Source organism: Notamacropus eugenii, chromosome 3 (assembly GCF_028372415.1).
Source record: "Notamacropus eugenii isolate mMacEug1 chromosome 3, mMacEug1.pri_v2, whole genome shotgun sequence".
Taxonomy (NCBI): Eukaryota; Metazoa; Chordata; class Mammalia; order Diprotodontia; family Macropodidae; genus Notamacropus; species Notamacropus eugenii.
This window is the reverse complement of record NC_092874.1, coordinates 193,389,035-193,416,412: the sequence shown is the minus strand read 5'-3', so window position 1 is coordinate 193,416,412 and position 27,378 is coordinate 193,389,035. Positions and strand designations below refer to the sequence as shown.

The 27,378-nt window shown below is 39.1% G+C and overlaps 1 protein-coding gene across 6 annotated transcripts in view; it reads right to left on the bottom strand.

Moving 5' to 3' along the window:
• Positions 1-440: 440 nt before the first annotated feature.
• NTF3 (neurotrophin 3) overlaps positions 441-27,378 on the bottom strand; it is a 142,823-nt gene continuing 115,885 nt past the window's right edge. For 5 of the 6 annotated variants that reach the window (XM_072653700.1, XM_072653701.1, XM_072653704.1 and 2 more), the window contains exon 2: positions 441-1,537. In XM_072653700.1, the coding sequence (XP_072509801.1) occupies positions 749-1,537 (789 nt within the window). In that variant the 3' untranslated portion in view covers positions 441-748. Of the gene's footprint in view, positions 1,538-16,553; positions 18,236-27,378 lie in introns of those variants that run through there. The other variant, XM_072653699.1, reaches the window with a different exon arrangement.

Genomic DNA, 27,378 nt, shown 5'->3' with positions numbered 1-27,378 from the left:
TTATATGCAAAAGCCACTTTGCCTTGCTTCCTGGTAGTCACGAAAATAAAAGGTCTGTTAAAAACAGCTTAATTTTTTCCCCCTAAGACTCTAAAAGGAAACAGAGGCATGAACAGCAATCACAAATCAAATCCACACAACACAAAACCCCAAACAACAACTGTGCTTGGAAGAAACTCCTAACACTAAAATTGCCAGGCTGGCTGTTGTGGTCCCAGGGCCATAACACAGAAGAAAGTGGTAATTCTACCTGGCAAAGGAGACACAGCACACATATGAAAATATGACCTTGACAGTGAACTTGAGAATTGGAATGGAAGTTTTTCTTTGGAGGCTAAAGGGCATCATGACTTTCGGTGGAGAAGATACACAATTCTTTTAATTAAACATGAAAACGTATATAAGGGGTATAAATGTGTCTATACACAACTCTGAAATCATTTGATTTTAACATGTTTACTAAAATGACAGTCATGGCATTGACAATACTGAATGCAAAATACTGGTGTACACAGATTTTACAGAGAGCCTACTGAGAGAGCAAGAGCACAAAACACAGTCTAACAGATGGCAGAGGCCTGAAGGGAGACAAGCACACTGATTTTATTGGGGAGAAAGATTATATATTGTAGAGTCGCTGAAGTTTAATAAATAAAGGTCAACTTATATAAAAACAATATAAACATTTATATGCTACATGCATATCATATAATTTAATGTAATAATTTATATGGGGAGAGATGACAACTTATGTTCTTCCGATTTTCCTTGACAAGGCACAAACACAGGATGTGTCTATCCTTATCCATCTCCAGCCCACAAGTTTGTTGTTCTCTGAGGTCAGTGCACGGACATAGGTCTGCGAAGTTTTGCACTGAGAGTTCCAGTGTTTGTCATCAATTCCCCTGCAGCCATTTTTGACAGGTCTGGCTTCTTTACATCTGGTTTCATAAAAATACTGTTTGACAGGAGAGTTGCCGGTTTTGATCTCCCCCAGCACAGTTACCTGGTGTCCCCGAATGTCAATGGCAGATGACTTGTCTGTCACCCACAAACTCTCACTGTCACACACAGAATACTCCCCACGATGACTCTTGTGCTCAGCATACCGTTTTCGTCGGGAAGTTCTGTTCACCACTACTGGGTTACCCACAAAATCCTCCATAAGGTACAAGGGTGGAGGCTCCAAAGGGGTGCTATCACTCAACAGGACCCGGGGAGAGTTGTAGCGTCTCTGTTGGCGCAACAATTCTGTATCCATTGCAACCATTGGCTGGAAGTCTGATTTCAAGGGCTCTCCACCCTCTGGGCCCTGGGGAGCTTTTGGCAGGGTGCTCTGGTAGTTTTCCTTAACATCTACTATCTGCTTAGAGAGCTTGTTTTTCAAAATGTCTGCCTGGATCAATTTGATGATGAGGGAATTTAGCGAATCTTCTGGCACACTCTTCTGCTCCATGTTGTTAGCTTGGATGCCACGGAGATAAGCGAGAAATATCACATAAAACAAGATGGACATCACCTTGTTCACCTGTAAGATCTGTAAAAGGAAAACACAAGGGTTAATGGGATCTATGGAGAATGAGGGTGGTGGGTCCAAAGGTACAGTTGTACCATGCAAGCATTTTAACTGCTGTGGTTCTTAAGGCTGGCTATGCCCTGCAAAAGTCATCTCATTCACCCCCTGCCCCAATTTCTGTGGAAATTTTCTAAAATTCATCTCGATAATAACAATTTGAAACATTAACCCTTTTTCTTTTTCTGAGTGTCTTCCCTCCTTCTGCATCTGGACTTAGAAGACCTGGGTTCCAATCCTGATTTTCACTTACCACCTGTGTGACTTGGCACAAGTCACTCCATCAGTCTTGCCCTTTATCAAATAAGATAATATGTATAAAGTGTGCATTAGCACAGTGTAGTGGTAAATAGTAAGTGCTTAATAAATGTTTGTTCCCTTCTCCTTTCATCTGAGTATTAGAAGGTAGGACTAGGTTATCTGTAAGATCTTATAAAGTTTAAATCCTATGACCTTTAAGAAACTTGTGAGGTTTAGGATGGATAGATTTGTTATTATCTACTTTTGGGAGCAAGGAGGGAGAGAGAAAGGAAAACCAAATTTCAATTATTTAAACAAAATCATATTGAAAATTAAAGAATGAAGAGGTAATCTTTTCAAGGCAAACAATTCAGGGACAAAGTTTGCACCAGAACACTGCTTTTCTGACCCAATTCCCTTTGACAAAAAGATAATGCCCCTTACTCCAAGTCTACATCCCCCATTTAGTTTTCTGTAATAGAATGGAAATGAGATGCTACTCTCCTTGTCCCTTCTTATATCACTCTGTAATGGTGAGAGACATGACCAACCTGGAGATACAAACAAGAAGTAAAAAAATGAAAACCATCCCCAAGATCTTTGTCACTGTCACTATACTGAACCTAGGTTCACTCTGCCATTTGTGACAGTCTTGATAAGCACAGTTCTGTATTCTCCAATTTAACTCTTGCTAACCCTTATCATTCTGTTGGTTAGGTTCAACTGACAGGTTCATTCATTCATTCATTCATTGAACGGACATTTATTAAATGCCTACTATATGCACAGCATGGTGTTAGGTCCTGGGGATAACACAAAATTTAAAGATGACAATCCTTTCCCTCATAGCATTTATGGTATAGTATGCAAAAAAAGAAGATATAATACAAATTTAACTATTATACATAACATTACATTGGAGAAGGGGGAAAGTATTATATGAGTCTGGGGGAGAAAATGTTATGAGGAGGGGGAAATTAGGGAAAGCCTTCTAGAAGAGGTAGCCATGAGTTGGACTTTGAAAAATATGTAGGAAATCCAACAGGCAAAGCAAGGGACATTTAGAGACAAGGTCTGAGAATTCTAGCCTGACTGAATTAGGGATGACCTAGAGAGGTCATTTTATCCATCCTGCTTTCAGACAGGATTATAACTAAATAAGTTATCCCAGACAGAGAGTCTATGAGCGCAAATGTACAGAGAATCTGCCAAATTTCAAGGCTGCTAAATGCGTTGGGTATGGAATTAAGAATACACATGGTTCAATCTCTTATAGGCTAAAACAGGAGAGACAACACAAACAACAGATGCCTCTCACATAAACAGAGTAATTATAAAAGAAAGGTGACTGTAATACGGAGTTGTTAGTGGGGACCCACTCCATATGGTATTATTGAGTTGGGAAATGGAAACACTGAATCAGGGAAAGCTTCAGAGAGGAGGTAACTTTGAGCTACAATTAAAGGAAGGAGGGAAGCGGTATGGTGGGTAGAAGGGAAGATGTTTTCCATGGTGTGGGTCAACCAGAGAAAAAGACCCAAAATCTATATAAAGATGACAGCAGTAGGAATCATAGCAAACCCTGCTCCAATGGAACAAACAGTATAGCTCTTTGTTTTTCTTGTCAACCTACTCCCACTCTTTTTGAAATTGTACTTGCTCTTCTAGACCTAGATTAAACATCATCTTTATGAAACCTTCCATGATTCCCTCAGATGATGGCGAGCTCTCTTGTACGAACCATGAAACTTGGTTTTTATACTGCTTTTATACACTTACCACATTTTGCTTTGTTCCACAGGTATTTTGTCTACGATCAGTGAGATGTAAAGAGAGAAGGAGAGAGACAGGGAAAGAGAGACAGGGAGGGGGGAGGGAGAAAGAGGGAGAGAGACAGGAAGAGAGGGGGAGAAAGAGAAGGAGAGAGGGAGAGGGAGCCAGAGAGGGATATTGGCCATAGACATGGGTTTGAATCCTGGCTCTGGAGTCACTACATATATGAAGGTGATCAGGTCTTTGAACCTCTCTGCATCTGTTTCCTCTCTTGTGAAATGGGGATGATGATTATATTACTGACCTCAGAGAGCTGCTGTGACAAAATAGCTTTGTAAAGCATTGTGTAACTTACGGGGAGCTCCCTGAGGGCAAAGGAACTGAGTTCTGTATACTTCTGTGTCCTCTGCTGTGTCCACATATTGATCGTAATAAGTGTTTAATAATAATCTGCTGAAGGAATAAATGAATATAGCAGATGAGAAATGGCAGGCAGGATAGAACTAGTTGAAGATGTTTTTTAAGCAATCAAATATCTTCTTTTGATCAGAAGGTATAAAGGAAGTCCTTTGAGTTGGAAGGGGTGAGGAAGCCATGTTTAATATCAACAGGTAGAAAAAAAAGGCTTGAAGTTGCAGTGTTGATAGTAATTTGGAGCTAGGAAAATTCTGACAGTGAAGGAGGATAAAAAAAGGAAGGCTTGCCTATTCTTAAAGAGATTTCTACAAGAACATATATCCTTCCCCGTAAATAACAACAATCTACAAATCATTATACCCGTTCCCTGCTTCTTCAGGTAGAGTTCTATCCATTGTATCACACCATTAGGTCATCACCATGTGTATTCAGTAGCTGGAAGAAATTTGGCCAGGAATATAGGACTAAAATATGTCACAGAGAAAGGGGGTGAGAGGGAGAGGGTAGAGAGAGAAGGAGAAAAAAGGCAGAGAATGAGGGAGGAAAAGAGAGGACAGAGATGTAGATATACCCACATACATACATACATACATACATACATACATACATGCATACATATATATATATATATATATACAGATATATATATATATATATATATATATATATATGGAAAGAGAGAGAGAGCTCATATACATGTGCACCTTCCATTTCTTTAGGCCCATGTTGCTCCTGACATTAAGTAGGAAAAAACAATCATAATGTGGTAATTTGGTAGTTGTCTGGGTACCACTTTTCAGACTAATAAATGGTTGTGAACTCCTGTAAAGATTGAGTTAAGACAGCAAGACGCCCAAAGAATCCATGCTGACATTCTGGAGTTTTTCTTTCCTCAAATAAGAAAACTTAAGGATGTTGCCAATTAGAGAACCTTGAAATACTATGCAAAACTAAGCTAGAAGGGGCTTTAAACCGTCAGTCTATTTCTTTTGTAGGTGGGGATGCCCAAAAAGTTAAAAGACAGGGAAGAGGAAGCAAACAAGGATTTATTCGGCACCTACCATGTGACAGAGAGCAGGGAGATGGCACAGCGGGTAGAGCACTGGGCCTGAAGACAGGAAGACCTGAGCTCAAATTTGCCCTCAAATACTTACTAGCTGGTTGATATTGGGCAAGTCACTCAACCCTCCTTGCCTCAGGTTACTCATCTGTAAAATGAGCTAGAGAAGAAAATGACAAACCCCTCTAGTATCTTTGCCAAGAAAACCCCAAATGGGGTCACAAAGAGTTGGAGACCACTAAAACAACTGAACAATGACAACGCCATGCAATAGGCACCATGCCAAGCACCTAACAAATGTTTCCTCATTTGATCCTCAAAATAACCCCGTGAGAAAGAAGTTATTATTATCCCCATTTTATAGACAAGGAAACTGAGCCAGAGGTTAAATAACCTTCCCAGTATAACACAACTAATAAATGTCTGAGGTTAGATTTGAATTCAGAATTCCTGACTATAGACCGAGTGCTTTATCATGTCCCTGGCTGAGTTGAAGAGATTTGTCCAAAGTCACCTAACAAATTTGTGGCAGAGCCAAATTCAAGATAAAATACTTTGTTAAAGCTTGCCTGGTTCTGCTAAGAGTAGTGATGGAAATGACAGAAATGTTACAGTAGAAGCAACTTTAGATATCATCTAGTCTAATTTTCTCATTTTATTGATAAGGAAACAAGCTCAGAAAAGTTAAAAAGACCTGCCTCAAGTCATCTGGTTAGTAAATAACAGGGATGGGGCCTTGAAGAGAGGGACCTCACTGTAATATTCTTTTAAACAAGATTGTCTTTCAAAAGGAAAAATGAAAATGGTCCCTGCCTGAGCTCCAGGCAGTGTAAATGTCAGTGCTGAGAAGAGACTCAGATCAGTAATCCAATCATGAGGCTCGTATCTGAACCCTTGTGCAAGTCTGTGTAGGGCAGGAATGAGAGAAGCCAGGTCCTTATGTGTGTGCATGAGTGTGCACGCACATGCACGTGCGTGCACACACACACACACACACACACACACACGGCTGGCACATAGTAGGCACTTAGTTAATACTTCCATGCTGACTAATTCACCTGGGCTGGGTGTGGGGTGTGGAAAGCTTTTGAGGTAGGTTTTAAAAGGTTCCTTGGGAGTTTTGTATACAATTTCTGAATTCTTCAATATTTTTCACATTTCCAAAATGTTTCTTCAAGTGTGGGATTAGCCCAGAGGAGAATGAGGCAGTTCCCCAAAGATCTGTAGGATAAGCTTGACTTGGACCACTTAGGGAGGGAAATACAGGGCAGGAAGGAACCTGAAGGGATTCTGTACCACTGCTCTGGTCACTTGTCTGGTATTGTGGGCCTTTACGTAGGCTGATTTGTAAAGGTTAATGAATCTAGTCTTTTCCTCATATCGAGGAAAAAAAATATTGCCCAAGTTTTTTTGGCTATTACTGGATAAAGATGCATTAAAGACCCCAATAAAATCCCTTTACAACATTCTCCCTAGTGTCTACTTTCCCTGCTCTGGGTTTTCTAAGACTTTGACCAATGCTCTTTCCACATTAGAAAGTTTTCCTGAACATGGTATTTTTGCAGCCCCAGAAGCAACACTCCAACAAGGTTTAATCACCTCTTGAAATACCCCCCAAAGAGCAATTTTTGATGCCTCCTTGGCTCAGTCTACACATATAAGTTTCCTGAAAGTGTAGTGCAAATAGGAGAAAGAAAAAGGGGTATAATGTGGCATAAAGTTGGAACATACAATAGACTGGGTCTATATTATATTGGAACCCTAATATGTGAGCTTGGGTTCTAGCTTTTCTACTTCCTAGCAGGCTGATTTGGGGAACTCATTTACCCCTAATTTTCAGTTTTCAGATCTGTACAATGGGCCACAATATCTACTTCACATTTTTGTTGTGAACAAAGTCCTCTGGAAACCCTAGCGTCATAAAAATGTGAGTTATTATTATAAGAAAGATGGGACACATCTTTTGGGTTAAAATTCACCTCTAATGGCCTCTTCTCCTACTATATCTTTTGGATCCAAACTATACATCTAGATCTCTTTCTAAATTCGATTTCATGAAATAGAATTCATCTCAGCCAATTGTAGGACCTGAAGGGGGGAAGGAGGAAGGGAGGTTCAAGATAGCATCAAAAGAATTCTCCTCTAACTTGTCTTCAATGTTGTCAAATTTCACAAAGAGTTTATTTCCAGAGGCTACACTAGTACTTAGTTCAAGGACAGAATTATAATCACGCAGCAGGTGGGGTAAGCTCCCAGGATGCCAGATCACTAGACAATTTCAAGGGTTTCAAGTCACTGCTAGTATTTTTGCACTAAACCCTCGCTCTCATTAAACAACACAAAATGAAGCGAATCCTACCCTCAGTCATTGCTCCACAAGGGAAGTCCCACCATATACTATATTTTCATCTCTACCCTCACAGAGGTTAGAATCAGGCACAGAATATCAGAGCTCCGATGGACCTCAGAAATCACCAAATTGAATTACCAAGGCTCAGAACTGAGAGGAACTGATCAGAGCCAAACTATCTCTGGACACCAATCCTTATAAGTAAAAATCTTCATCAAAGGGAAACTACTTCCCTTTTGGAAGGTACCTCCCCCATTCCACTTTTGTATGGCACTGTTATGTTATGTTATGTTCATCCTCATACTGAGTCAAAATTTGCTTCTCTGCAGCTTCCACCCACTACTCCTAGTTCAATCCTCTAGAGCCAAGCAGAAGTCTAATCCTTTTTCCAAATAACAGTCCTTCATCATTTAGAACAGAACCTTCCCCCCAGCCAATTTCCACTTCGTGAAATTCTCCTCCTTCAAGATCCAGCCTCAGTGACATCACCTCCATAAAGCATTCCAAAAAGAAATAACCTTTTCCTCTTTAAGTCTCTCAGATCTCTCTGACCTTTCCTATTCACTGGAACATTTTCTAATTGAATTATATTCATTTGCATACATGCCTCATTCTCTTCCAATTAGGTTGTAAGTTCCTTGAAGGATACACTTGCCATTTTCATCTCTTAATATTAACAGAATTTTGAATATACATATATCATGAATATATTAATAAACTTAACAAACATCGTCTATTGTACGCAAAGAACCACCTTTGGTACTGAGGAAAGTACTAAGTCTGGGTAACACTTGGCATCTCTTCTCAAGAAGTCCATTCCTTTCATTTTAGAAACTAGGAAATGAAAGTCCAAAGTGGTTGAACACAGAGCTGCTGAAAGTGGTATGACCAGAGTCAGGATATGATGATAAGTGCTCTGACTCCAAAATGAGTGTTCATTGGACACTGCAGACACCACCTAGTTATCTGGGAGGGTCAAATCTTTTGGAAAAAATTGTAAAGCATAGATGTGTCCTCAGAACAATGCTGGGAATCAAAAGGACTCACAGAATGTTGAAGCTAGAAGGGTCTTTAGAAATCCTTAAACCTAACATTATTAAAGGGATGGTTAGTAAGCATTTAGAAAGGGAAAAAGGAAATTACAGCTAGCATGACCTTATTGAGACCAGGATATAGTAAATTAACTTATTTTTTTGACAAAATGATGAGATTAACAGATCAGGGGAATGCTATAGATATTGCAGAATACTCTTCTGGACTGAGATAAGCAAGTCTCTCAGTGTATATTATGAACAAGCTAGAGAGATATAGATGGGATGAGAATATTCTTAGGTAAGTACCAAAATGGCTTACCCAAAGATTAGAGTACATTACTGGGTTGAAATAGCCTTGGAGGGGGAGGAAAGTCTCTAATAGAGGGCCCTAAGGATCTGTTCTTGGTGTTGTGCCATTTGACAAATTTCATAAAGCCTTGAATGAATTAATAAAAAGCACACTTGTCAAATCCATAAATGACACCAAGTTGGGGGGGATGGCTAAACATGCTGGATGATACAGTCCAGATCCAAAAAGATCTTGACAAGCTGGAATGATGGGCCAAAACTAATGAAATTTGATAGGGATAAATGTAAAAGCTCTGCATGAGTTTAAAAAACAAACTGCCAAAAAGTACAGGGAGTGGAAGGCTCATCTAAAACAAATTGAGAACCTTCAGTTATCCAAAAGTCAATTAATCAATAAATATTTAGTAGGCTTTTACTATGTGCCAATATTTGTTTGAATAGCTCTATATCAAGGCTTTAAAATCAGAAGGTGTAGAAAGCTAATAGATATTATATAAACACATGTATGCATCTATAGACATACATATAAACAGATCACAGAAAAGGAATGTGTCAGAAGTATATCTAGGCTTTTGTACAGAGCCAACTAAGTTTTTTCCTCCTGATGTTAATTGCTAAATTAATTCAAATTGGTTTTTCTTTGAGCACAGATTCTGAAAGCTGAAAACTAGTTAATGGGACTTAATAAATGTGATGCCCTGGACAAAAGACAAGACTGTATGTGTTGGGAGAGATTTCCCAATGGTGTGACTGCTGGGAATTGGTCTGGTTTTGGTTAATCTCCTTATTAATGATCCGGAAGCAGGGGAGGGAAGAAAACAGCAGATTAATTAAAATGTACAGATGATGCTCAATGGGAAGGTGTTGCAAACATCTGTGAGGACAGACCAATCAGACTGGGGCAGCCATAGGGGGTTAGAAGCATGGAAATAATGCAGTGAAATCCTAACTAGAAACACGTAGGTTAATCCATTGGGACAAGATGAATCCAAAACCAACATGGAGGGAAAGACTTACCAAAGAATAAAGGGAGGAAGAGACTTGGGAGTGCAACAAACAACAAACTGAATGTGAACTTTCATGAATAACGCTATGTGTTTCCATAGCACCATCTTTTCCCAAGAGCATGAAGTACTTTTAAAAAGTCATCTCTCTCTCTCAATCATATAACACCTCTGCTGTGGTGGCAAGTATTACTGTTTCTCTCTTAGTAAGTTTACAAAAAGATTAAGCCAGAGGGGCAAGTGACTAAGCCAAGGTTATATAGCAAGCCCACGACAGGACAACAACAACATAACTAATAATAAAAATAATCACATTCATAGAGCCCTTTACCCACAAACAACCCTGTGAATTAGGTAATATAAGTATTATTATCTTCATTTTAAACATCAAGAAACCAAGGTGAAGGGAAGTGACATGGTCAGTCCAGAGTTCTATAGCTAATCTATGTCAAGGTCAAAGTTCAATCCTAGTTGTGCTGACTGCCAGGACAACTCTTCCCCCTACAACATGTTGTTTGGCTTGAGAAACATGATCAACTTGTTTCATGTTAAAGTTAAACCAAAGATGCAGAGGTGTTGAGAGGGTAAAGGCAGCCTGGTATAGTGACAAAAATGGTGATCTTGGAGTCAAAAAAGAGCCAAGGTCAAGTCCTAGTTCTGACACTGATCCTAAGCCAGTTGCTTAAGCTATCTGAGCCTCAGTTTTCTTATTTACAAAATGGGTATAATACCTCCCTAATTCAATGGAAATTGAGTTACTGGGAGAAAAGTGCTTTGTGAACCTTAAAAGAGTCAAGTAAAAAGGAATCATTATAACCCTCTCACTGGGCTGCAACGGACAAGCTTGCAATCAAAGATTTCTTAAACTGGAAAGAACCTTTGAAGGTCAGTAAGCTCCTCTTTATGACTCTAGAGAGGGCGATAGTGATGCTGGTCAAAAAAGGTGGGGAAAAGAGTAAGGGGAAATAAAGATCTTAGGCTTATACAGAGCTAGAAGTAACTTTAGAGGACAGCTGGTCCAAACCCTTAATTTTATAGGTGCAAAACCTAAGACCCAGAAAAGTTGTATCACTTGCCTAAAGTTATTCAGCTATTTAAAGACAGAATTCAAACCCAGGCCATCTGACTCCAAATTTGGCATTCTTTTCTCTATGCCATGAAAAAAAAAGATGGGGAGCTCCTTTTCTTCTCCTAAAGATTCCCTGGATATGGTGTGAGTTCTCATTGTCAAGTTCCTAGCTTTGAAGTTGTAGCACCAATGTCAGGATGGAATTCACACACCAGAGCTGACCTTTGAAACTGGCCTTTAGGAGGAGACAAAGAGGATCACACAGACTCAGAGAAGAGATGAAATTAGAGAGGAAAGATCCCACTGAAGAAGAGTGTGCCTGAAGTTCTAGAAAAGATGTAGAAAGAAGAGACAGAGATATTTGGGGTAGCCCATGGACCCAAAGAGAGGAACCTTTATGTCATACAGTCTCTCTAGGCAAATCCATGCACCTATGGAGCAACAGCAGAAGTAGACAGAGAAAGAAACAGAAATAAAAAGAGGAAGGGTAATTTAGAGATTTGACAAGGGAAGATGGGAGTTAAGATGGAAATGTCCACCCTCGTACAGCTGTAGAGAAGAAGTCAAATTAACTAAAAGGGCAAGAAGAATTTTCACAACAGGAATCTGTAGCACCAGAGATAAAAATAGACTTCTTCTTTGTTTGGTATTTATTCCAAATATAGATCTGTAGAGAAGTTGTGACCTACTATGATAATTCACGTTTATACTGTGCTTTAAGGTTTGTGAATATTGGCCACCTATAATCTCATGTGATCTTCACAACAACCTAGTGAGGTAAGGTCCTGTTAGCATTCCTATTTTATGAATGAGGGAATTGTGGCCTCAAGAAATAAAGATTGCTAGATGCCTTCTGGAAGAGGGGAAGTGAGTTTTCCTGATTGTTCAAGGACATAGGTAAGAGCTTCTTCATTTTCTTTTGGTCAGGTTAAATAAAATGTATGTTAACATCTTGTATCAGAAACTAATGGCCCTCAAAGGGGCAGGACAGAGAAGTAGCCTCAGAATGAGGAAGACCAAGTTTCACGTTCCTCTTCTGACAAATGTGGTCTATATGTCTCTAGGAAAATAACAGTAATTTAAAAAACAAACTCTCTGTTATTCAGTTTCTTCATTTGTAAAAGTGGAGGGGAGGGGAGTGGTCTTGATGGCATCTAAAGTCCTTTCTAGCACCAAATTGACAATGTTGGATGGTCTGAGGGAAACTCAGGGAGAGGGTATGAAGCACTGGGATTATTATTGAAAGGTCTTCCAATAAATCAGGGGCTCAACTGAAACATGAAATACAGCTGTAATACATGGCACTTGGCTTATTCACAGGGAATGAATTTTTTAGTATTAAAATATAGGTGCTCTTAGGGACAGAAATAGAACCTGTGACCTTCTCTACAACTTAGTAATCTTAGAAAGTTGCTCAGAATACTTAAATGACTTGGCCAGGGTTACCCTGCCAGTATGTGTCAGAGGTGAGACTTGAAGCTAGGTTTTACATGGTTTCTTTATAAAACATCATATTAAAAGGTCTCCCTCTTCACATGTTGTGTGCGATACAGCTGCCACTAGTGTGACTAGTCATGAGTCTTCTGTAATGTCTTTTCTTGGAGCTTTCTAAGAAAGCAGATTCGGGAAGAATCGTAAGATCATGAAGTGTAGAGCAAAAAGGGAATTTGGACGTGATTTAGGGCTTAGGCCCATTTCCTCATATTGTAGGTAAGGTAAATAATGTGCAGCAAAGGCAATAAAAGCAGGGCAAGTGGCAATCAGGATACAAACTCATGTTCACTGCTCTAGCTTCTAAATCACAGAGGGTCTTCTTTACCTCCACCTGTACCTCTACACCACACCACACCCTCTCTTTCTGTCTCTCAAACTTTCTCAGAAATGGTGCTACTTGTAAGTAGAGATACAGACAGAATGACCAAAATATCCCTTTCTGGTCAAGTGACAGGAAAGACACCATGTGGTCTGTGGTCTGAAATGGGGAAGAAATTAAAGTCACTGAACTTGTACTGTGTTGCTCTTAGAAGAATTTCATGTTCTTGGAAACATTACCCACCTCTGCCCCTGAGGCAATGAGAAAGAGAAGGTATGGCACATGTCAAAGCTATGTTAACTAATAGCTCTGTGAAAGAGGTTAGTGTTGAGATCCCGAGACCCCAGAAACCCTAATGCCTGCTTAATGGGAGAGGTTGGATTTGCGTAGTTTATACCCAGTTCCCAGTTATAAGAGGACAATGACATGCTCAAACACAAGCAGAATCCTTTGATATCTAAAGACATTATTGGGTCAGTAGCTTCCTCATCTCCTTCATCTTTTCTCTCCTAACCCCTCACTGTCTATCTTCAGACATATAGAATATGAAGTATGTGAAACTAGAGGTTTTTACAAGAAGGAGAATATGGGTTTGGGGTGGCTAGAGTGACCTCTTGATCCCAAGCCTCATCCACTTTTCTTTGTCAATATGAGGAAATGGGCCTGGCTTCATTTCATTTTAAAGAAAGTATACCTGTAGCCAAAATGATGACCCCAAACTGCAAATTAGAGAACAGTAAACAACAGTGAATGAGGCTATGATAGTGCGTTCAGGGACTCCAGAAACATGGGTGACCCTGTATCTACCCTACTTCTGGTTATTGTCTCCTTGTTTCTCTTTGGCTTTCTATCTGTTCCCCTTATTTGTCAGATTTCTTTTCTGCAGGCTTAATACCCTCTACCTGTAGATGTCTGATTGCTTAAGCCAGATGTAACTTCCTGTCTGATGTGCTATGTCTCCCCTGGACCTGGTATCAACCAAGCTGCAGATGTAGCTGAGGAACCAAACCCTCAAATGAGACCTCTGCCCCTTACTCTAAGAGATTTTGAGCTGCATTTGTTTGGGGGAGGGGGGTGACGGCACACTTGTACTCAAGTCCCATGTGAGATCCTGTTTTATATGTTTATTTTCTGTTATTCCTGTTAAAATTCTGTTGATACCAGTTGCCCCACTGACCTATGTAATGAATATGAAAGATCTTGGGGCCCAATGTAATGTTAATTTATATGGGAAGATCTTTCCCATCTATTAACAGGTCCATGTGACCTGCCCGGCTCACATGGAGCCTGTGGTGGAAGGAGTTTACTGAATAGGTGGAACAGGAAGGGTGGAGCAGAGCTCGGAGGAAATTGGTAAGAGCAGTTGGGGAGAGGGGAGAGAGGTCACAGGCAGGCACAGCTAGTGTTGTCTTTTTTGTGGGAAGGCCTTGGTGGGGGAGGAGAAGAGGAAGGGAGGAGGCTTGGGAATGGCATTGTCCCCTACAGTGCTAATGTGTATTGACTTCTTGGTTACTGTGATGGATTTGGTTTTCTGGTGTTGCAGTTTTGCTTTCTGGTGTCTGAATAAATGTTTTTCCTCTGCCTTCTATATGGAGGGTCTGTTACACGTTGTGGCTCAGAACTATGTTGACATATTCATAGTCACTATCAGTGCTGTGAATGTTGCCTTGTTCATACAAGGGAATGGTAGCTTCTCCATCAGGTCAAGCATGAAGTATTGGGTTCAGTTTTAGGTGCCACATTTTATAAACAATGTAGATAAGCTGCCACCTTTGCTCCCTTCAAGAGACTGAGGGGACTTGAAACCACTCCATATGATGCAAAGGCGAAGGATATGGGAATATTTAACCTGGTGAAAAGAATATTCTGGGAGATGTGATCTACCTTTTGAAGTATTTGAAGCACTGACTCACAAAAGAACTATTGGACTTCCTTCCTAAGTAAAACATGGAAGCACACAACCCCAGAATTGAAAAGAAGCTTAGAGCACATTTGGCTTAACCTTTACTGGAAGCATGAATCCTGTTTGTTATATTCCTAAGAAGAGTCATCCAATTTCTTTCTGAACACCTCTGGTGATAGGAAATGTATTATCTAGCAAGAGATCCCACTCTACTTTTGGATGGCTCTAACTTTTCTGAATTTTTGCTTTATGTGGTGCCAAAAGTTTCTTCCCTGTGACTTCTGCTAATTGTTCCTAGTTATAACCACTTGGAATAAACAGATCAAGCCAAAGAATCACAAAAGCTCAGAGTTAGATGGAGCCTCAAAAGCCTGCTAGTCTTATCTGTATCTGAAAAAAAAGTCTCCTCCCTTTAATATCCAACCTTTACTTGAAGAATTCTAGTAATAATAAAAATTCTTTGTTTCCTGAAGCAGAATATCCTACTTTTAGGTAGCTGGAACTGTTAACAAGTTATTATTTATATCAGGAATAAATAGCCTTGTAAACTAAGCTACTTTTACCTACTGTTACTTCTCCCCTCTAGAGTCAAGCAGAAGAGGCCTAATTCCTCTTCTATATAATATAACCCTTCAAACTGTTGAAGGTAATTATTATTTCTGCTGTCTTCTCTTCTTAGAATCCATCATCCCCATTTCCTTTGACCTGTTCCTGAATGGCATGTGATTCAGGCACCTCATTATTATACAATATTTAGAGATTGCCCTTCCATCTCTAGTTCAGGGGCCAAATCAACTGTTTCATTTCTTCTCTCTCTTCACTCAAGTGTTCCCTGGCATGGCTCCCCTATCTAGCTTCTTCACAAACCCTCAAGAGTTTGTCTTCTGAAAATTAAAATCAATTAGAATTAATACCTTTACATGTAATTGGAAAAAATAAAATACTACTTAAAAGAAAAAAATTAAGTCAATTCATTAAAATTAAAATCAGCAAATCACCAAACACTTATATGGGCCCACTCCACTTGCCAGCCACTATACCTGTGATACAAAGTAAAAATGAAAACAGCCTCTTGTCCTCAAGGAATTTACAGTCCACTCAGGGACACAACATCTCATAATTGATAGGTGAAAGGCACCTGCAGTTGCATGACCTCTTAGAGATGTAACAGACAGAAGCATCTTCTGGTAATGGTCAAACTAGATGATTTCTTAGCTTCCTCCTCAATCTGGGATAACATACTTCTGTATTTTATTTCATGAAGCTTTACTTTATAAATGTTATAACTTTGGGCAAGTTACTTAACCTTTCAAAACCTCAGTATGAGGGGCACTGCTGTGTAAGTGGAAAAACATTGGATTCACAGAAAAAGAAAAAAAAAGTTGCATCTCACTTCTACTACTTTAAGTGTGTGAATTTGAATAAGTGACTCATGTCCCTTACTCTCAGTTTCCTCATCTAAAAATGGGTATAATAACATACAGACTACCTCCCTCTCAGGGTTGTTGTGAAAAAAGAACTTGTAAACTGGAAAGGGCTATACAACTGTAACCTATTATTCTGTCGGCCAGCGAAAAACATGGCTAAAGACTTTATTTGGGTGCCATTCTGGACATCTGGCTGGACTCTTTTAGAAAGGAAATAGGGTGGCTTGTTTCAAGCCACATGGAAAGAATTCAAATTCCTCTCAATGAGCTGTTCCATCACAAAGATGCTAGCTTTGCATTTCTGCCTCCAGTTTTACGTGTGTGTACGTGCAAGCATGTGCAAGATAATAGTTTTTTTTATGACTGGAGCTTTTAACATTAATAAATGTCTCTAAACATTAATATATACTCAAGGATCTATAACTCCACTGGTATAGGCACTCCAACCAAATTCATCTCCAAAAGTTTCAGATCAGGCTGTTTAGTTATGGGATTAAGTGGGACACAAGTGGGAGTCAGGAGATCTGGGTTCTAGTCTCAGTTCTCTCCCTAATTTTATGAGAATAGAGAAGTCATTTCACCTCTTTGATCTGTAACATGAAGAGGTTACACTGGCTGATCTCTCCGGTCTCTTTAAGTTCTGCAATTCCACAGTTTGTACAGCATTGGGGAAAGTACACTAAACTTTAGAGTCCAACAGCCTGGCTTAAAGTTTTGTTTCTGCTATTTTCCCTTGGGCAAGGCTATTACATCTCAGCTTCTTCATCTGAAAAGAAGAATAACGTTTATATTAGATACCACATAGGACTGTCATGAGCATCAAAACAAAGGGTCCAAAATAATAACGATAGCTAGCATTTATTCAGTTAGGGCTTTAAGGTTTGTAAAGTGCTTTACAAATATCACGTTTTATTTATCCTTACAGCAATCCTGAGAGGAGGGTTATTATCCCCATTTTACTGACGAGATAATTGAGACAGACAAAAGTTGAGTGGTTTGCCCAGAGAGCTAAGAAGTCAGCACTCTATCTGCTACGCCACCTAGCTTGGTAGGTATAACTTTGTAACTGTAAAGTATCCTCCATATACTTCCAAGGTTCTGTAATTTTATCAATGTAACACTCCCTCCACCAATGCAGGCCACAAACTGTCCACATCTTAATAGATGGGTTGCGAGCTGCTATAACCAAAAATATTTTGCCATCTGATACAACTGCTGCTGCTGATGTTTTCTGAATTTAGCAAGGCTGTGTCTTGAATGACAGCCTCCTAAGTCCATGACTGAGACTTCTTAAAGATTTTCTAGCTTAGTAGGACCAATGTGAGACTGTGCTCTAGCATTTGAGAATCTTGGGTTAGTCCCATGCCATAATGTGGCACTGGAATAGAACTACTAATTAATAATAATACAAGTAATAAAGCACTGTATCCTGCCAGGCCAGAAGTGACTGTATGAATTAAGGAAGAAGGCTGGATTTAATCTTTAAATTTACAAACTAGAGGGAATCCCACAAGCCTAAACATGGCTTCTATCCTGATCCCAGCTATTCCTCCCCAACCAAGACCACAGATGGGTTTGGCAACAGCCAAGCTCTCTTCTCAGCCTCTGCCATAGCATCATTGTCAGTATGGCTCTGGATCAACTGTAACCATGTGGGTTTGGCCCAAAAGAGTTGCACATAGAGAGCGTGGTCAAATGGTAGAGGCTACCCTAGATCCCAGATCCTGGAATGAAGCCCTGTGCCAAACATAGCCTACATCTGGCTCTCTTCATTCCCAGGCCTACTCTGTGTCAGCCTCCTTTCATGAGAGGAAGGTATTGGTAACTGGTCTGTTTTTGTTGCAGGCCTGAAGCATGTTCTCCAGGAAACCTCCCTGTCAGGTGACACTGGGGAAGAAGAGAGGGAGGGATCCTCTCTGGAGGCTTTAGGAATGCTCTGCTTTCTTTTTCTGATTTCCTCTCACAGGATCTGGGTGAGTTTTTCTCTTCCACTCCACCTACCATCTCATATAAATATACATCTATTGTTGTTATTTAGTTGTTTGCAGTTGTGTCCAACTCTTTGTGATCCCTCAGAGTTTTCTTGGCAAAGATACTAGAGTGGTTTGCCATTTCTTTCTCCAGATCATTTTACAGATGAGAAAAATGAAGCAAACAGGGTTAAGTAACTTGCCCAGGATCACTTATCTAGTAAGCATCTGAGATCATTTTTGAACTCAGATATTTCTGATTTCAAGTTCAGCACTCTATTTGCTGCACCACCTACTTGCCCTGTGTGTACATCTATACACAAAGGAAAAAGGTAGCTCACTGAAGGTTCCTTGCAAATCAGAGGCAAAGCTGAGACTGGAATAAGGTTAATAACACATTAAACACTGGGCACATAACTATAATAGGGTATGGAGATAGGGATAGGATCTATGATTTCCCTAGAATAGGGAATTCCTACACAAGGAAAATCCCTCTTATCAATGTAGGTCAGCATATTTCTCTACACATTATAGTCTTGGAGGGTTACCTAGGGGAGTGAGTGTTTAATTGACTTGCCAAGGGTTATACAGCAAACATAGAACCCAAGTCTTTCTAATTTTGAAACCAGTTATCCATCCCATGCTGATAACAACAATAATTTTAAATGGCACTTTATGGTGATGAAATAGTTTCACAAACTTAATTTCATTAAATGTGATCCTCAAAACACAACAGTAACCTAGGTATTAAAAATATTATCACCTCTATTTTGCATATGAGGAAACGAAAGCTCAGAAATGCTGTCCAAGGTCATATAGCTAATCAATGACAGGGCTGAGTTTCTCACCAGCTCTTTAAACTCCAAGTCCAGCACTCTTTCCATTTCAATTCTTTAAGTGTCTGTGGTTTATCTGTGTGAAGGCACCCCCTATGAATGTAGATCAAAATGATCTCACATCTTTGTGTACTATCTTCTTGAAGAGATAAAGCCGAAGCATAGCCATATCTTTCTTTACCCAACTGACTCAGTCCATACTCAAATCCTTTTCAGCCAGGTAAGATATATCAGGGCTTTCAGTTCCAAGTTTAGCTTTTGAGAAGGCAGAGCCATCTTCATGCTTCACAGGATGACTCTGGACTTTGGGTCCCACTACTTAAGAAGGAATACTCAGTCACTTGATAACTCCACATCAGTCTAAAACAGGCCATACTAACCTGTTTGACATCCCGGTGAAGCTTATCAATACCTACTCAGAATAATGTTTTAAGTGTATAACATAAAATACTGAGGATTATAAAGGAAAGCAAATATATTGAAATCCAGTTATCAAGAGCAGGGAGAGGAGGGAGGGAAAGAATACGAAACTGAAAACTTTAAAAAACATGTTAAAATTGTTCTAACATGTAATTGGGGGAAAAACTTTTTTTAAAAAGAAATTGTTATCAAAATTATTTTTTATAAAAGAATACCACCATGTCAAGGCAAGGTATCAGAAGAGTACCTGAGTGAAGGTGCATATATAAGTGTGTGTGTGTTTGTGTGTGTGTGTGTGTATGCATGTGTGTACTTCACACATGTGTGGGGAAGGGGAAGAGGAAAAAGGGAATCCTAGAAGTAGGGTATAAAAGGAACGTAACTGCAAATTATCAATAGATCCTTGAGGGCAGGGCCTGTGCCATACTTCACCTTTATATTTCTAGGGCTCAGTACAGTACTTTGCAGACTTGAATAAATATTTACTGAATGTCCTGACTCCATTACTTTGAGATTCAGTCATCTCTTCTCCACATTAAATAACCTCTACCTCACTAAACTTGTTTAAAATCATAGGTCTCATTTTTACTATTATTTCCATAGCCTCCTCTGAACAAACTCCACCCAAAATCAAGCAAAAAAAAACATTTATTATTTAGCTACTATGAATAAAAAGGCAAAGGCAAAGTAGTGTTGCCCTTAAGTTTTCAGTGAGCATTTCTTAACTGCTGTACTAGGCATAATAAGATCCCTCAAAAAGATTATAATACAAAGATACTACATTCAAAGGGACATCAAGTACACAAACAAACATGCAATATATACAAATACAAAGTAATTATTGGGCAGGTAAAAAAAAGGTTTTATGTCAGAGGTGGCAGTTGACCTCATCTTTGAAGCAAGCTATGCATTCTAAGAAACAGAAGAGATGAAAGAATGAATTCTAGGCATATAGAACAGGAATGGGAGATATAATGTTGCATACAAGGACTATCAAGAAGGATTGTCAAGTGCCATGAAGGAAAATAATATGTAACAAGTATGTAACAAGCCTAAAAAAAAGTAAAGTAAATGCCCAAGAAAAACAAGAAGAAGAAGAAGCATTTATTAAGTGCTTACTATGGGCCAGGCACTGTGGTAAGCATTGGTGATACAAAGAAAGGTCTGGTCTGAAGGATCTCACATTCTAATGGAAGATACAACATGCAAACAGTTATGAACATACAAGATATAAACAGGACAAACTGAAGACAATCTCAGAGGGAAGCCCTTAGTCTCAGAGGGGACTGGGAAAGGTTTCTGGTTAAAGGTGGGATTTGGGGTGCGATTTGAAGGAAGTCAGGAAAGACATGAAATAAGGACATTCTAGACATGGAGGATGGCCAGTGAAAAGTCACAGGATCAGGGAGATGGAGTAGGAGGAATAGTAAGGTAGACCATTTTTGTTGGTTCTACAACACAATAGGGAGAATAAGAAGACTGGAAAGGTAGGAAAGGGCTGGATAAGTTGGTATTTTACCTAAATGAATGTGAGCTCCCTTAGAAAAGGGGTTTCATTGTTTGTCTTTGAATCTCCAGTGCCTAGAACAGTGCTTGTATATAGTATGCTTTTCATCAATGACTGTTGATTGATTGATCCTACAGACAACAGGGATTCACTAGAACCTTTAAGATAGAAAACAAGTAACTGAGTCTTGGAAAAAGAATCAGGCAGAGGATTGTCAGGAGTACATTGTTCATTAATATTGACAATATTAAAATTACTAGAATAGAGTCTCCAAAATTACTTCGATCCAAAATGTTTTGAGTTAGACACACCATCTAAATGTGTGGAATTCTATCTGTACCAGGTTCTATTGAGTAACACAAATGAACTAGGAAGACCTCAGAGATCTTGAGGTCCAAATCACTTATTCAACAGAAGAGGATTTAGAGAGGGGAAGTGATTTCCCTAACGTCACACACTGAGAGACAGAGAACGAGGAATAATATTCAGGTTACTTGACTTCTGATTGGGTCAGTCCACTTCTCTATGTCATATTACCTGACTCTTTGCAATCTAACAGGGGAGCTATAGCACACATAAAAGAAGATGATGCAAAGACACAGAAGGAAATATGTAAATAAGGATATAATAGCTGAGGGTTGCTTATTTGTATGTTGAGTCAAAGGGAGCTTTCCTAGAGGAGGTGGATCACTTCTACCTTATAGCTATGGTTATAGTTAGGGGACTAGAAATGTGGTGTCCTTCCTGAACCTCAGGTCAGCCCATCAGTCAAACCATGTTCTCCTTGGTGGCTGACTATATTTCAGAAAGATTGGTAAATTGTTATCCTGGTCAGAATCTTCTCCTGAGTAACTGCAGGAGTGGATAAATGAGAATTAATGGTTCTGTTACCATCTCTCCCCCACCCTCTGAGATAATCCTGAATTCAACTTTATGCTGTCAGAGTTTAGCTTTGGTTTACATTATTCCTTCACCCAAGGCTCTGTATGCTAATTTCTTCACCCAGCCATGACTGATGAAGAAACAGAAGAGCAGAGAAAATGGAAATTGGGATAATGATATACAGCTTTTCATCAGGAAAGATGCATCAGCAGTACCCCCAAAATAATTGAGTAGAAGGACAAATAGGCTGAAGTATTCATTCCCCCCCACCAGACACAAAGAAATATTGAGTATAATTCTTCACTAATGACAATTATACAGCAAGAAAAATCCTATATGTAATTAGAATCAACTAAGCTGGCAAGCCTACAAGATAGAGATAAGGTCTTGGTGTTTCTGATAATTCAAAGTTCAAAGGGGTTCTGAAGGTATAAATAAACTTATTGTGCTTAGCTCCAGAGGTATGAGAACTAAGATTATGGGGAGAAGCTATACAGAGGCAAAGTTTGGTTCACCATAAGGAAGAAGTACCTAATAATTAGAGCTGTCCAATAATTCAATTCAGCAAGCAAATCAGTGACAACTATGTGCCAGGCAAGAGGCAGCATGGTACAATGGACAGAGCTGGTACTGATATGAGGAAGGTTCAAGTCCCTACTGTTATATACTAGCTGTGACTGGGCAAGTCACTTAACCTCTTAGTGACCCAGGCAACCCTCTAAGACTGTAAATTTCACAGTAGGTGCTCCTCTGAATTGGTGGAAGAGGCTCCTCACTAGGAATTCCCTATAGTAATAAAATCACAGGTCCAGAGTACCACACTCCCTCTTTTAAAAAGAGGGATCAGGTACTTTAGACACAAGGACAACCGCCCAAAAAAACCCCCAGTCTCTATTATCATGGAACTTTCAGTCTACTGGAAGGAAATTAACATGCACACAGACACATGGGAAAGTAAGGGGTAGGGACGGTAACAAATAGGGGATTTAGCAAAGGGCTTATTTAGGAGATAATACTTGAATTAAGTCTTAAAAAGAGCTATAAATTCTAATAGTTGGGTGTGAAGTGGAAGGAAGAACAGAAGTCCTAGGGAACGAGACAGTAATCACAGGATTGCTTATGAAAAAGCACTGGAGATGAAAGGTAGAATGTCAGTAAGCTTGTTCTATCTATAAAATGTATGCACGTGTGCACTCATGTACACATATCTTTACATATATACTTGTATGCATGTATGTGTATACATACATAAAAATTCACACTAATTAGTCAAAATATAAAATCAAGCAACTCTAAATAATGCGAATTATTGCAACATAAAGTCTAGATTAATTTATGAATACTATTACAGCAACATAATTAGTTTTATTTGCCCCTTGGAATCTTTGATGACAATGTAAGGAAACATGTCTGTATGAGAATTCAGCATGAGACTCTGGCGTCACATGATTCGTAACACGAATTTTAGTTTACTTCTCCTCATCTCTTACAAGTAAATCTGTGAATGTGCTGTTTGCAACTGTAGCAAGGCATCAGTTTAGTACTGTAGAAATCTGCTGAAGTAGTAACATAAGCCAATTAAAAATGTAACCCAATTATAATGATACATAAAATACTTCACACCATTCTAGTTTTTGGATGCCTCCAAAGATACATACATAGAGGTTTGGTTTTGTTTCTTTTTTCCATCAGCTTACTCTATCCTACAAAAAGACTTGCTCTGTGTGGAAATAGTGCCAAAAATCGGAATTATTTCTAATAGACTAAAGCACAGCTCCTAAGCACTTTGTAATTTCTGATTTAACATTAAATTCAGCTCAAAAAATCCCCTCCAAAACTGGAAACATACACATTGCTACTGTAGTTAGGGGATGGACTATATGATTCTCAAAGGTGCTACTTGGCTTTAAGATTCTAGAATTCCATTGAGGTGACTTAGCAAGGGGAATAAGAGCATATCTTTGTAGAGAAGTAGAACACTTGAATAACTAGGCTGACCTTAAGAGAAAAAAGGTTCCCAGAGTTCTGGACCAAGTAGAGACTGAGAAAAACAGGAAGACTGAGTCCAAGACAAGAGCAATGCCCTTTCATTCTAGGATCAGTTTTTCCTAAAATTCTCAGCTTTCAAGGGCCACTGAGATGCTACCCAGACAACAGAAAAGGTCCCAAATGTACCAAAATATTATTCAGAAAAGTATGAGAAGACTTTATATGGACAGATACAAGGTGAAGGAAGCAGAACCTGGAAAATACAGACAGCAATTATGGCAATGAAGATGGAACAAAAAGCAACAAAAATCAAAAGTGAATGCTACAATATTATAATGACCAAACCGGTCCCCATACGAAATGACATATGAACTGGCAACTTCCTCCCTGTTTTTGAAGAAGTAGAGGACTACAGGTGTGGAATATTGCATATAATGCTGAACTTAAATGTTATGTTTGTGAGTTTTACAGAATTTTGGTTTTTTTCTCTTTTTTATATTCTTTGTTTTAAGGGTTAGCCCTCTGGGAGAGAAAAAATGAAAGAATATATTAGGAAATGAAGGCAATATAAAATAAAAGTTGTGAATAAATTTGTTTTTAAAAAGAAGATGTCACCTAGACTATTTCATGACCTCTGAGAAGGATTGCAATGTAACAGCCCCACAGAGATTGTTGTCTGCCTCTTTCGTAAGTATTCCCTTGCCAGAAGTTTTCCAGGAAAAGCAGACACTAAAGGAGTCCTCCACAATATCTAACTTCATCTAACTTAAATCCCTCTTGCTGAAATTTAATTGTTCCAGCTACAGAGAAAACAAAAACAGATGCCTTGTAGAATACTTCCTCACAGACATATGGCCTGCAACTGTGTGCTTTGTCTAAGGTTGAATTTTATTGTAACCTCTTCTTTATCTCCTATTGACCCTCTCTCTGAGCCTATGTTTTCCCAGTTTGTTCCTTCTCATTGTTTCCCCCCTTTCAACTGAATGATGCCAGAGTGCTGGACTCCAGTATAAGGAATTGCCCTTCATTCAAGTCAGCAAGTACTAGTCAAGTGCCTACTACATATAAGTCACTGAGCTAGGTGATTTCTCACTGTAGAAAAGAACTTCACAACAACAAGAGTTGTTGATATGAATAATATGAGTAACTCATAGGCCTTTCAGTGCCTCTTTCTTTATAGCTTTAAAGAGGGGGAGAAAAATTGACCATGGTTACATAGGGATTGGTTAAGATTACATTTCTGCAATCCACAAGTACAGAATTGCAAAATTTAAGGGGATCCCCAAGACTATCTCATCCAGGAGATATCAATCTGGAGTCCATAAACTTGTTTTTAAAAATATTTCAATGACATTATTTCAATATAATTGATTTATTCTATTATTCTATGCATTTTATTCTATGCATTTATTTCAACATACTTCTGAGAAAGGTTACAAAGGCTTCACTAAAATCCCCAAGGGTCCATGACACCAAAATGACTTAAGATGCCTGATGTAGCCCAACACACAGATGAATAGGAAGCACCATTACAACATTCCTGGCAAAGCCTCCTTTTTAAAAAAATTTTATTATATTCTGAATTTAAGAATTCAAACAAGCATTTCCATAATAGTAGTAGAATAAATAGTAGGATTGTAGAATACATGGCATACATACATAGTAGAAGAGAAAATTTAAAAAAAAAGATTGCATGTGAAACTGCAGATGTATTATGTATAAGATGTTATTCCTTTTAAACATAGGATAAAGTTATCATGTAAATTTTTTAAGCCGCCTCTTGAAGACCTCCAATGATGGAGAACCACCTATTTCCCAAGACAGTTCATTTGACTTTTGGAAAGCTCTAATATTTCGAAAGTCTTTCCTGACTTGGCCCCTACATCTGCCTTGCAACTTACATCCATTTTTCTATTTATTGCTAGTTTCTGGGCTGCTGGGACCAAGCAGAATAAGTAACTCCTCTTCCCTATGACAATCCTTTAAATACAAGATGGAGGCTATTATGACCTGCACTACTCCCACTCCTGTAAGTGTTTCCTTTTAGCCCAACTTGCTTCATTCTTTCAATCAAGCATCGTATGGAATGATCTCAGGATCCCTTGCCATCCTGGTCTCTCTCCCCTGGAAATGATTCACCTTCTCAATGTCCTTCCTAAACTGCAGCACTCAGAATTTAGTACAATACTATAGATGTGACCATGGTAGAGTCAATAACAGCAACTACAACAATGATTGTAGTATGCAGGTCTGCCCAACAAGCAGGAAGCTTCCCTCAAGATATAGCAACTTCACATGAATGCCAATGGAATAAATAAACTTTTCATTGGTTAATCATTTTTCTCACTGTATATCACTGGTCCACTTTCCTAGTCACATCTCTTTGATATGTTCTTCACTTCCTTTCCCTGTTGCAGAGCTTCATTGAAGGTAAAATGTTATGGGCCACTTTTTGGTAGCCGGCAATTTTAATTCTTCATATATAGTCACTGGAAGAATACTAAATATAGAATTATGAGATAACAGATTTAGAGCTGGAAGGGGTCTCAAAATTTCCCTCAAGTCTCTCCCCACTCTAATCAATTCTCCATTCAGTCACTAAAGTGATTTTCCTAAAACACAGGTCCAATCATATTATCCCCTATCCCCATTCAATAAATTTCAGGGGCTTCCTATTGCTTCCAGGAGCAAATACAAAATACTCTGATTGGCAAGACCTTTATAACCTAGTCTCCTCCTACCTTTCCGGTCTTCTCACGCCTTATTTCCCAACACATACTCTTCTATCCAGTGACACTGACCTCCTGGCTGTTCCATGAACATGACACTCCATCTCTCAGCCCTAGATATGTTCTCTGGCTGTCCCCTATTCCTGGAACGCTCTTATTTCTACACCCCAACAGACTTCCATGCCTTCCTTCAAATCCTGACTAACATCCCACCTCCTACATGAAGTCTTCCCCTTTTGATTCCAAAGCTTTTCTTCTGTTAATTATTTTCCACTTATCCTGTATATATCTTTCTTTGCATATATTTATTTGCATGCTGTTTCCCTCATTAGACTGTAAAACTCCCTGAAGGCAGGGACTGAATTTTGCTTCTTTTTGTTTCCCCAGCACTTAGCACATAGTAGACACTTAATAAATGTTAACTGATGGGGATGATAAAAATGAGGCTCAAGGGAATAATAAAACAAGTTGCCTAACTTCCAACAGGTCTAAAGTGGTAGAGCTGGATTTGAGCCTAGGTCCTACTGATGTCCTCTTCTCCTCTTTCATTCTGAACTCTGTTCACTGCCCATTCAATCTCTGTTCATGATATAGTTATCAAGAGACAGGCTCTATGGGTAGACAAATCAACTGTATACCACAGTCTGGATAACAGACATTCTTCATCCAACTGGTTTTACTTTACCTGAATAGACTCTCAGTTCACTAGATAAAATACGCCACATGCTCTTTATATTAGGTTCATCTACTGAGAGCTGTAAGGGAAATCATTTATATCAACCTCCCTGCTTTTCTGGTAAAGAAACTGAAGCCTAGAGAGGTTAAGGGACCTGAATAAGGTTAAAGAAATAGCAAGGCGCAGAGCTGGGATTCAACCAAGGTCCTTGATTCCAAAGCCAACAGTCTTTCCATAAAATCATGTTGCCTTTATTTATGAGGGTAGGGGTGATTATTTTTTCTAGCCCAAGTGTAGAAATTTATGCTTATCTCTATTAAATTTCATCTTATTAGATGTGGCCCATCATCCTAGCTAACAGGAACTTTTTTGAGTCTTCACTCACTTATTATTTGTC